At 35.2% G+C, this 12,641-nt stretch overlaps 1 protein-coding gene and 1 non-coding gene across 2 annotated transcripts in view; one reads left to right on the top strand and one right to left on the bottom strand.

The window, feature by feature from the left end:
* LOC106180235 (protein bark beetle) overlaps positions 1-12,641 on the top strand; it is a 28,513-nt gene that overhangs the window by 780 nt on the left and 15,092 nt on the right. Inside the window, exons 2-6 of the mRNA XM_013564166.2 lie at positions 1,802-1,983; positions 3,057-3,250; positions 3,619-3,954; positions 6,525-6,745; positions 6,953-7,247. Coding sequence (XP_013419620.2) covers positions 1,802-1,983; positions 3,057-3,250; positions 3,619-3,954; positions 6,525-6,745; positions 6,953-7,247 — 1,228 coding nt within the window. The remainder of the gene's footprint in view (positions 1-1,801; positions 1,984-3,056; positions 3,251-3,618; positions 3,955-6,524; positions 6,746-6,952; positions 7,248-12,641) is intronic.
* Trnav-aac (transfer RNA valine (anticodon AAC)) lies at positions 2,368-2,440 on the bottom strand. Its single transcript has one exon. It is a non-coding gene; the product is annotated as a tRNA-Val (tRNA).

Genomic DNA, 12,641 nt, shown 5'->3' with positions numbered 1-12,641 from the left:
ATCATGGAAGTACATCTTCCATGATATGATTGACTATTGTCTTTAGTTTCGTGGCTTTAATCATATTAGGTCTTTCTGTAATGGATTTAAATTTTCTATCTAGAGCCACCCACCAGCAAATTGTTATACATGTTCATAAGAGAGTGTGTTAAGTCACCAATATAGGATGTCCAACAACATCATTCGGCACCGGGAGTAGTTTTTACAACGAAAATTTGAAAGTAAATCATTTATTTTTGTAGCTGACAAAATAACTGGTATGAACTACTGTCGACAAATTTTCAGGACGGAAAAATTAGTTCTAGGAAGGCATGAATCACAAAAAAGTACTTCTCATTGGATTTTGAATTATAGCATTTTTTTTTTAAATAAAAAGTAGAAAAATAACGATTAATTGATGTGGCATTGAAGGAAGGTATCACATCTATAGTCATGGGTATTAAAAAGCAGCGAGTTTGCTTTAGATTGACATATTAGGAGCGGTCACAGACACTGGGAGCACTCACAAATGTAAGAAAAACAGTGTAGCGTTTATTAAAGAAAGGGAACTAGATTTAATTACACACTTTCCAGAAGCGAACAAGTTCACTGTCAATTTGCCCCAGCCGTAGTTATCCTTTATTGGTACACGAAGATCATGAAAACAAGTGTACACATTCAGCATGGTTATTACGTAAATGGAAGTGTATTGTCTGTCCTTTGGGTCGATTTTTCATTTCATTGATATACACTGGAATAACAGAGAGCTCTGCGCACATAAGATCGGTGTAGATCTATAGGAACGTCTTTATTTCTTGCATGAGAAGATTGTAGGGAGAAGCTCTCCTTAAAACTGTTTTCCTGTAGCTGTGACAGAGGGTTAGCTAACAGGCTACTGCTTGAAACATCGTCAACATCGTCACTCCTCTCCTCAGAAATAATGAATATCAAAATATTAAAAAAGTTTGTAATGGACTTTCCTCTTTTTCTGATGATTTTTTTAAATTGAAATAAATTGTTGGAAAATCAGTCTGTATCTTTTATTATACACTGCAGATTCAGATGTCTCACAACTGAGTACCGATGAAGTAACTGATAAAATTGTCTGATAATATAGTTATATCTCGTAAGTGGCCAGTTGCCGAGGATGTTTTGATGACATGATACTAGACCTATGGTACGAAATGATGTAATATAAATATAACTAATTATAGCGCGCGACAGAACATGTGAGGACCCCGGCGTCTGTCTCTTAATTAATTGTTCTACATGTATTTAGTTGGATATTCGCTGTGAATATATATTATGATTAAATATTCTATGTTATGGGATCCTACGTGTTTATCATAGAACATATCACATGTCCATAATTGAGAAAAGTTTATGGTGTTTGCTTTCCGACGTTATCGTAGAGGAAGTGTTTTTTTATTGAATATTGCCCGGCACTGGTAGGGTAGGGTAGGGTACGCGTCCCATGGCTTTCAGTCTTACACATTTCAGGCGCTTGTGTACATCGTTTCGTTACAGAAAGCTCAAACAATTTTTAAAATACAAATGAAATTACAGTTATTATATAACTGGATGTAATTGTTCAACAGCTTCATGTATATTTTTACTGGTCTTATTTGCATTAGTGTCCCGCTCAAAAGCTTCTCCCGTTTAAGATACCTCTTATGCTATGGCTGCTTGATTTTTCGTAGGTTTGATTTGAAACAAAGAGAGAAAAAAAGATGGAAAGAAATACGCCAAATTGACGATAAAAAATAAGAAAATCACCTTTGAACATTAATATTAAAATAAATCAAATTCCTCTTTTGTCTAGGGCACCCCGACGGACCGTATTGTGTTCACCAAGGAAAATGACGACGGCTCGGGAAACCCGGACCTCTCTCGCTGGCCCAGTGATATCCGCATGGTAGAGGGAGAAGAGGGCAGGTTCCTCGAGGGTCGCGTGCAGATGTATCATAGAGGAAGATGGCGATACGTCTGCTCTAACTACAGAAAGTAAGTCTGCCTCTCATTTTCAGGGAATTAAGATCAAAACGTGAATGTCTTGGTAGAATGTTTTCGTTATGTCTGTTTTTGAATTTGGGGTTATTATTGAATCACATGCATTATTTGACGAATTTCAGATACATCCACTACATACAAATAGATGTTTTAATCATCATTTAGATTCCTAGAATTATGGAACCGTCAGCATGAAGCCTGACCAGCCTTGCTGTTCTTGACAGTATACCTACTTTTCAATAAGCCTACTGAAGGCTTTATTATTTTTCGTTATCTTCTGTGTCTACTAAAGTCTATAGTCTAGTTAGATCAGAATAAAGCTATTTGTATGTTGCAGAAAATAAATAAAAGCTTGAGATACTTAAAAAAAAAAGAAAGTGGTTCCGCCCGGGATCGAACCGGGGACCTTCTGCGTGTTAGGCAGATGTGATAACCGCTACACCACGGAGCCGTTAGGGTATGAGGTTGTGTAAATATTAAAATGTTATTGGACGACAATTTCAAAGTCTAAGGCAGCTGATGTCCTTATGAAATTTTTCCTTTTCCTCGCCTGATTTGCTCTACGTGGTTTCTTTTGGTTTGATTAATAACTGCATGTAGACTGGTATTTAGACTATCTTGTTTTGAGCGACATCTACAAGGTATGCGCTATTGCCTAGCAAGCAAGTCTGCGTTAGCCGGGTGATTTAAATGAATTCATCGATGATTTAAAATCTAGTTTCTTAAAAGTTATATTATCTATACTTTGGTATTCGAGATACTGCACAGAATGGTTATGGCATGGGAAGAGAACAACCTTACGCTGACTTATCGAAGAAAAGGAAGGGAAACTATAACTATACGATATTTGGTTTTCAGCTAGTTTCACTTTCATTTAGACCATTCTGGTTTTGTTACAGAAAAGATAAAAAACTTAATAATAATTGCTCTTTATTTATTCGAACATATAGTTTATACAATGGTTAAAACGTGCTTATAATTTCTACGATAATTAATGGCTGCCAAAGAGAAAAAAACATTTACAGAAAATTAACATTCAATTGGCTATATATACACTTACTTTTCAGCTGGACCCAGATAGACGCTGAAGTTGCCTGTAGACAGCTTGGCTACAACTCTGGAAACTTCACCTTTAACAGTACACTGTGGACCAATGACACGTGGACCATGATGTATGAGCTGCCTGCCTGCTATGGATATGAAAGAAGTATTTTTGACTGCCCAGGAAACACTGACATTAAAATTGGGAGAACTATATGTGGTAAGGTTATTTACAGCTAGGTTAACTGGTCGACCAAGTTCAAACAAACAAAAAATAAAGAAAGAAGTAAATTTGCTCTCATCTCCCATTCAAAATTATGTTTACGTCAATGACAGTTATGTGCATATATTTACAAAAACACGTAAAAGAGGTGAAAATCAGTTCTATGACTGATATTTGAGTAATAGGTATTCATTGTAAAACAAACTTTTTGTTTGCAGGAAACCCTAACCTGGCTCCTTCATTACCTTTACCATATAATTAAAGCATTATATTTAATGCAATTAAACCCTCTGACATCTTGGTTTTAGACCAGTAAAGCCTCATTTCAATTCTCTAATACATCCTAACATGTATCTTGGTTTTAGCTCATCAAGACACAGTGGGACTCCGTTGTGAAGATAAACTGGCCTCAGACTTTGCCACGGATCACTGGCAAGGCATTGAGCTATACAACTCAACCAGAAGGAGAATAGTGGACTACAATCAACGCTACAATGTATCAGCCTCCGTATTAGAATACGTGGACATTCAGTTTGCTGGCAGGGACAGGGACGGCTTCCCCAGGTCAGCCCTTGCAGCCAGTCCATTTGTACCTATCTTGAAAAATGTGAATCTCCGCTGGAATGCTCACCATGGGACAAATTTTTCCTATTGTGAAACTCCAGTCATTGTCCACGACAGTAACGTGTATGAAAATAGAGGTATGGTATTGTACAAGAAATATTTGTCATAGCTAGGTAGTGTTCAGTTTTCTTAAATGAATAAAACTTTTTATATAACTTGAAATTATGTAGTGGTATTTTCATTAATAATCTGAACATTTTATTTGAGTTAGAAAACATCTAATAATGATCAGTATTTTGTATTGATAAATAGTACTGTAACATATTTTTTATGTTATCAAGAAGGTTTTTATTTTCCCTCACTATGATGATAAATATATATTAGAGGCACAGTATTATTGTACCACCAGCGTAGGCGCTGGCGGTACCCATGGTTTTAGTCCCGACCCGTATGTTCCGCCGGCTCCTGCGGCTCCGCCGGCTCCTGCGGCTCCGCCGGCTCCTGCAGCTCCGCCGGCTCCTGTGGCTCCGCCGCCAAGTCACCGTTACCGCTTCTCCTCCTAGACAGTAAGGGCCCCTGTACCCATCTCTTGGATTTAGGTCACCTATAATCTCAACTCATTCCACGTAAAATTTGGGCTTTGTCGGTATTGGGGTCTAGGTGTGGCACTCATTGCAATGCACCCTTGTCTAAAAATGGCAAAATTAAATGCTAATTATCTACCCTAAGGAAGGAGTTATGGGAAAAATTTCTACAGACAGCTTTCCAAAAGTCATATGTGTAGATTTCAAATATGCCCTTGGATTTGACCTTTGACCTTTATTTCAAGGTCAAACGGGCCAAAATTTTCAAAAAAAAGAAATTTTTTACGAAAAAAATTTTTTTTGCCCTGTTATTCAGACACCACGCAGACTTAACCAATAATATTATTGGAAAGTGTTACCCTTCGGGTCATCTTTCATCTCCGTGAATTTGGGGTCAATCGGTGCATTTTCACGGGAGTAGCAGCCATAAAGTACCGAAACTGAAAACTGTCTCTAATTTGGGAACCGTTAATGCTAGAGACCCATTCTTTTTTGCATTTTGTAGAGCATGTAAAGCCCAACACTGGAGGTGGTCTCCGTTTTTTTGTATTCCATACGGTTTTCAAGTTATGCTGTATCAAAAAGTACATATTGGTGGTGAAAGCAAAATGTGCAGTATGGTAATGGATAATAAATTTTGAACTCTGGAAAAATAATACATGAGGCTTGGCAAAGCAGACAACTTGTGGTCAAAAATGACATTATTTCATCAAATTTGAACTTCTGGAACTTCAGAGCACCTCCTATTTTAAGAATTTTGACCAAAATGATGTTTTCTTTATTTTAATTAATCTTTTCTGTAGGAAATTTATGGCACATTATGGTAACTCCAAAATTATAACATTTAGTCCCTTATATCTCCAAAACTGGCAGAGATAGGTCCATAGTTACTATTGAAGTTGAATAGGAAGTCATATAGTGGCAATCTTACTGTGACCTTGAAATTGACCTTTGACCTACTTTTCACCATGAACTGAACTTTGCAAATTTTGCTTCCCTTTTATCTCCAAAACTGGCAGAGATAGGTCCATAGTTACTATTGAACTTGAAAAGGAAGTCATATACTGGCAATCTAAATGTGACCTTTAAATTGACCTTTGACCTACTTTTCACCATGAACTGAATTTTGCAAATTTTGCTTCCCTTTTATCTCCAAAACTGGCAGAGATAGGTCCATAGTTACTATTGAACTTGAAAAGGAAGTCATATACTGGCAATCTAAATGTGACCTTAAAATTGACCTTTGACCTACTTTTCACTATGAACTGAACTTTGCAAATTTTGCTTCCCTTTTATCTCTAAAGTTACGCTGTATCAAAAAATACATATTGGTGGTGAAAGCAAAATGTGCAGTATGGTAATGGATAATAAATTTTGAACTCCGGAAAAATAATACATAAGGTTGGCAAAGCAGACAACTTGTGGTCAAAAATGACATTATATTTCATGAAATTTGAACACCTGGAACTTCAGAGCACCTCCCATTCCAAAAATTTTGACCAAAATGACCTTTTCTTTATTTTAATTAATTTTTTCTGTAGGAAATTTATGGCACATTATGGTAACTCCAAAATTATAACATTTAGTCCCTATTATCTGCAAAACTGGCAGAGATAGGTCCATAGATACTATTGAACTTGAATAGAAAGTCATATACTGGCAATCTTACTGTGACCTTGAAATTGACCTTTGACCTATTTTTCACCATGAACTGAACTTTGCAAATTTTGCTTCCCTTTTATCTCCAAAACTGGCAGAGATAGGTCCATAGTTACTATTGAAATTGAATAGGAAGTCATATACTGACAATCTAAGTGTGACCTTGAAATTGACTTTTGATCTACTTATAATCATGAACTGAACTCTGCTAATTTCTTTCTCTTTTAACTCCAAACCTGGCAGAGATAGGTCCATAGTTACTATTGAACTTGAATAGGAAGTCATATACTGGCAATTTACTGTGACCTTGAAAATGACCTTTCACCTACCTTACGATTAACTTAAATTTGATTGTACCATTTTTAGTTTCATTTTTATATATAAAATTTAAATCTACTATTATGCTCACTTTGTTTTGACTTACATAACAAAGCTAATGATCAGTGTTATTCACTATCTTTTAGGTCATGGGATAACAGCCCACACACATATTGGGAAAGTTCACATAATAAACTCTGACCTTCACCACAATTTTGGGGATGGTGCATTTGTGGAAGTGGCAGATATCCGTAATTATGTCTATGACGAGGAGAGGCTGGCATTTTGCAGCCGACCCACTTTGACAGACCCTAGTTATCCAATGGTCATTGGTGGCCATCCATACTTGAGTCCTCCATGTGGGCTGGTGAGTTGAAAGAAAAAAATAATTTAATGAATACACATATCTTACTTAACGACAGAAATTTTGTATTGTAGTAGACAGTTACATGTGTTTAAAAAGTGTTATCTAAACTCTAAATATTGAATTCACAGGAACTTCAGTTGTTACAATACATAATGGCATATAATAATTGTAGTTCTATTGATATAATTGTTTCCTGGTCACTTTCAGCTATTCAATGCCCGGCATGACCAAGTCCTGACTGTGGATTTTCTGGAAATGGACACCGAAGAGTTTGTCACTGGTTACATGGTATTCAGGGAAGGCAACACCAGGTCTGGCCCCCTTATTGCCAACATCACGGTCACCAATGGCACCAAATATGGCCTCCCGCAGTCCATTCACACCAGTACGAATGGACTGTATATCAACTACCACTGGACGCGCCCACCCTTCATGCTGGACTACAAGTGCTACAAACTGCGTTATTGTGCTAAGTTTGTGATCCAAGTGTCGGCTGGAGATAGTAAGTGTTGTTTGACTCTGCATTGTTTTTATATGTAAACTGTTTGAGTCAGTATCATTGTAAATGTACATGATGACTAGTCTATGCTTATAATGCACAATGCTAGAAAATTTAGATAATTTTTTTGTTTGGAGATATAGTGTAACTAAAGTGAATCATGTTTTTATGTACAGACACAGATGTGTCTGTACATATAGCCGTCATCTGCGTCTGTCGTCGCCATCGCTGTCGCCGTCGCCGTCGCCATTGGCGTGCACTTTAACCGTAAACACGATAAGTGGAAAACCGTTTTACCTTTTGGTTTGAAACTTACAGAACTGATGAATATTTATTATACGCAGGTCAAGTTCGAAAATCAGCATGATCGGGTCATTTTTAGGGAAGTTATGCTTTTTTATGTACAGACACAGATGTGTCTGTACATATAGCCGTCATCTGCGTCTGTCGTCACCGTCGCCATCGTTGCCGTCGTCGCCGTCGCCGTGCACTTTTACCAATAACACGATAAGTGGAAAACTGTTTTTTCTTTTTGTTTGAAACTTACAGAACTGATGAATATTCATCATACGCAGGTCGAGTTCGAAAATCAGCATGATCGGGTCACTTATATGGAATTTATGCTGTTTTTTCACTTTTTTCAGCATATATGCAGCACCGATAACACGATAAGTGGAAAACCATTTTACCTTTTGGCTTGAAACTTACAGAACTGATGAATATACATAATACGGAGATCAAATTCGAAAATCAGCGTGATTGGGTCATTTTTAGTGAATTTAGGCTATTTTTTCTCTTTTTTCAGCATATGTGCAGCACCGATAACACGATAAGTGGAAAACCATTTTACCTTTTGGCTTGAAACTTACAGAACTGATAAATATTCATAATACGCAGGTCAAGTTTGAAAATCAGCACGATCGGGTCACTTATATTGAATTTATGCTGTTTTTTCACTTTTTTCAGTATATATGCAACACTGATAACACAATATAAGAAAAACAGATTGGCCAATTGTCATTATACTCACAGGAGGGGCCAATCTTACTAAAACGCAGGTTGAGTTTGAAAAGCAGCATAATCAGTCCATTATTTTAGAAGTTATGCTGTTTTTTCACATTTCCTCACATTCAATTCTTAGGCATGTTAACAGTCTCATTATTGAACTAATAAGATACGTAAAAGTGTTTGTTTGACATTTCCTGCATCTTTACAACATTGTTAGTTGATTTTTTAAAAATAATGGTAAACTTGTTATCATGTATTGTGTAATAAAGTGTCAAAAATGGAAATAAACTCATATCATTGCAGTTTGTCAGATGCATTCATCCACTATGTTCAGAATCTCAGAATGGAGGAAGTTGGACATTTAACACTGTTCTATTGATACTTTTCCCATCTCATCAATTTTCTTCATTGGTCATATAAAAAATGGCAGTAAAATGTTTATTTTGTTTTATGTTAAAAAAGTGTTAAAAATGGAAATAAACCCATTTCAGAAAAGTGCTGTCTTGTTTACATTTTGGCATTTTCAATATGTGACTTTGAAGTTCTATGGGCCTGAAGACTTTTGCTTGTCACATTTTCTGAATAACCATGATACTAATATTTTATAATTACAAATTGATGGTCATTATGCTGTAAAACATTATGTAATATTCCATCAAAATTTGAAGAAACCCCTATTTTGGGCACTGCTCCCATGATGACCATTTAAGGAAAATCATGTCACTTACTGTTCTCAAACTTACAGGAAAGAAACATGGGACTAAAATACAGCTTCAGTAGGCAATGCAGTCTGTTTGGTAAATTTTTCTGGCAATTAAACAGTTTTTTGTGAAAATTTAATTTTTCACATATTGGCATTTCCAAGGCGTGACTTAGAACCTCCACGGGCTTGAAGACCCATGCTAGTCACATTTTGTGAAAATTCATGACACTTATATTTTATTATTAAAAATCGATGGTCATTATGCTGTTAAGCATTATGTAATGTTGCATCAAAATAGAAGAAAACACAATTTTTGGTGCTGCTGCCTTGATGACCATTATGGGAAAACCGTGTTACTTATGACTGTCAAACTTTCAAAAAAGAAACACAGGACTAAAATGCAGCCTGAGTTAGAAAAACAGTCTAATTGGCTTCTTTTTCTGGAAGTTATACATTTTAGTGTAATATTCATTATCTTTTTGGCATATTCATTGTGGGACTCGGAGCTCCCATGGACATGAAGCCAAATGGTAATCATATTTTCTACATGTCCATCCTATTTATATTCAATAAACAAAAATTGGTGATAATTATTCTCTAATTTATTATGTAATGTTACATCAAAATTGACAACAATCTTTTTGCACTGCTACTGCAAACATTATGAAAAGAAAACTGCGCCACTTATTATAATTTTAAACTTACAAGTACGATTTTTAGGATTGGCCTTCAGCTCATGAGAAAACCAGCTCTATTGGATTATCATGTTTATTGTATTTATGCATTTTTTGTGAAATTTTCATTTTTCTCATTCTGGCACTTTCTAAGTATAAACTTGAACTCTGATGGGCCTGGAGCCTTATGCTTTTACTTTCGTCTGTGTGACCTGTTGTGCATAAGTTGATGTTGACTGTGCAGTTAAACATAATGTATTATTGCATCAAGATTGGTAGTCTCCTATTTTGGGCATTATGGTTTTGTGCTTTTCTTAAGGTGTGACTTATGGGCCTGAAGACCTTTGAGTGGGTCAGTCTGTAAATTACCCTTGGGTATCACTAGATTAATTTCAGAGTTATAAAGTCATTTGCTTTAATAGGCCATTAAATGAGATTACGTAAAGCACACTTGTTGATATTTCCCTGTAAACTCCCATAGGTAAAGCTCTCTGCTAGATTAATAATAAGGAAGCAGTGATAATTATGCAGGTAAATTTTGTTTAATATTGCAAATAAGTTTTAAATATATATATATATATATATATATATATATATATATATATATATATATATATATATATATATATATATATATATATATATATATATATATATATATCAAACTGGAAGATTAAAAGTTTGAATAGCATCTTCATTGGAATTATATTTACCTCAAGCTCTGCCAAGGAGGTTATATTTTCACCCCTGTTTGTCTGTCATCCACATAACACAAAAAAGTTATGGACCGATTTTGCAGAAATTTTCAGGAACTGTCGGAAGTGGGCCAAAGAGGACAATGATTAATTTTTGGTGGTGGTCTGGATCAATAATCAATCAATTATCAATAATAATCAACAATTGCTGCCTTGGCAGAGGTCTGCACTCTCAAAGTGCTTTTCTAGTTTTATTGTTTTCCTTTATAATTTTTTCTCAAACACTTGCATTTGTGACTTTTAACTCTCATCTGCCTGGGGCTCTGCACATTTTCTGTATTTCTACATAAGCAGTTGTATTGTTTTTTATGTCTTTAAACATTATGTTATATTATTTTATGCACTGTCATCATTTTTCAAATATTGAGACTTTCATAATGTGAATTTGAACTCTCATGGTCCTGAAACTGTAATCTTATTGAAGGGGTGGATTGAGACCATCCTCTGGGTCTTCCGGAAGACAGTCAGGTTATTAAGTTTATATTGACTGGTATCTATTTTTTTCTGTTGGAAGACCATCAAAATGGAGGATGGATCAACATAGATACTTTGTAATACTGTCAGAAAATATCTCTGGGTCTGCTCCTGTTATTGACCATGTTACCTGTTGTGCAAGATTAAAATTCAGTGTTGACTGACAGTGCTATTATAAGCATTATTTATTATTGCATCAAAATTGACAAAATGACCTTTTTTGCATCTTTATTTTCTGTTTTTTGTCTGTACATTTGACAGCTTTGCTGCCTTGTTTTTCACTTTTTTCAGCATATATGCAACACCGTAAACACGATAAATGGAAAACCGTTTTACCTTTTGGCTTGAAAGTTACAGAACTGATGAATATTTATAATAAGCCGGTCAAGTTCGAAAATCAGCATGATTGGGTCATTTTTAGGGAAGTTATGCTTTTTTTCCACTTTTTTCAGCATATATGCAACTCCGTAAACACGTTAAGTGGAAAACCGTTTTACCTTTTGGCTTGAAAGTTACAGAACTGATGAATATTCATAATACGCCAGTCAAGTTCGAAAATCAGCATGATCGGGTCATTTTTAGGGAAGTTATGCTTTTTTTTCATTTTTTTCAGCATATATGCAACACTGCAATATAAGAAAAACAGATAGGCCAATTGTCATTGTACTCGCTAATGGTCAATCTTACTAAAACATAGGTTGAGTATGAAAATCAGCATAATCGGGCCATTATTTTAGAAGTTATGCTTTTTTTTTTTCACATTTCCTCAGATTCAATTCTTAGGCATGTTAATAGTCTCATTATTGAACTAATAAGATACGTAAAAGTGTTTGTTTGACATTTCCTGCATCTTTACAACATTGTCAGTTGATTATGTAAAAATGTTATCGTGTATTGTGTAATGAAGTGTCAAAAATGGAAATAAACACATATCATTGCAGTTTGTCAGATTCAATCATCCACTATGTTCAGAATCTCAGAATGGAGGAAATTGGACATTTAACACTGTTCTATTGATATTTTTCCCATCTCATCAATTTTTTTAGTTGATCATATAAAAATGGCAGTAAACTGTAAATTATGTTTATTTTGTTTTATGTTAAAAAAGTGTTAAAAATGGAAATAAACCCATTTCAGAAAAGTGCTGTCTTGTTTACATTTTGACATTTTCAAGATGTGACTTTGAAGTTCCATGGTCCTGAAGACCTTTGCTAGTCACATTTTCTGAATATCCATGATACTAATATTTTATTATTAAAAATTGATGGTTATTATGCTGTTAAGCATTATGTAATATTGCATCCAAATTTGAAGAAACCCCTATTTTGGGCACTGCTCCCATGATGATCATTTAAGGAAAATCATGTCACTCACTGTTCTCAAACTTACAGGAAAGAAGCATGGGACTAAAATACAGCTTCAGTAGGCAATGCAGTCTGTTTGGTAAATTTTTCTGGCAATTAAACAGTTTTTTGTGAAAATTTAATTTTTCACATATTGGCATTTTCAAGGTGTGACTTAGAACCTCCACGGGCTTGAAGACCTTTGCTAGTCACATTTTCTGAATATCCATGATACTAATATTTTATTAAAAATTGATGGTCATTTTGCTGTTAAACATTATGTAATGTTGCATCAAAATAGAAGAAAACACAATTTTTGGTGTTGCTGCCATGATGACCATTATGGGAAAACCATGTTACTTATGACTGTCAAACTTTCAAAAAAAGAAACACAGGACTGAAATGCAGCCTGAGTTGGAAAAGCAGTCTAATTAGCCTCT

This window comes from Lingula anatina, chromosome 2 (assembly GCF_051362555.1).
Source record: "Lingula anatina isolate TDL-2025a chromosome 2, LinAna3.0, whole genome shotgun sequence".
NCBI classification, from domain to species: Eukaryota; Metazoa; Brachiopoda; class Lingulata; order Lingulida; family Lingulidae; genus Lingula; species Lingula anatina.
Note: the sequence above shows the minus strand (reverse complement) of the source record. Positions and strands in the feature narration are given on the sequence as shown.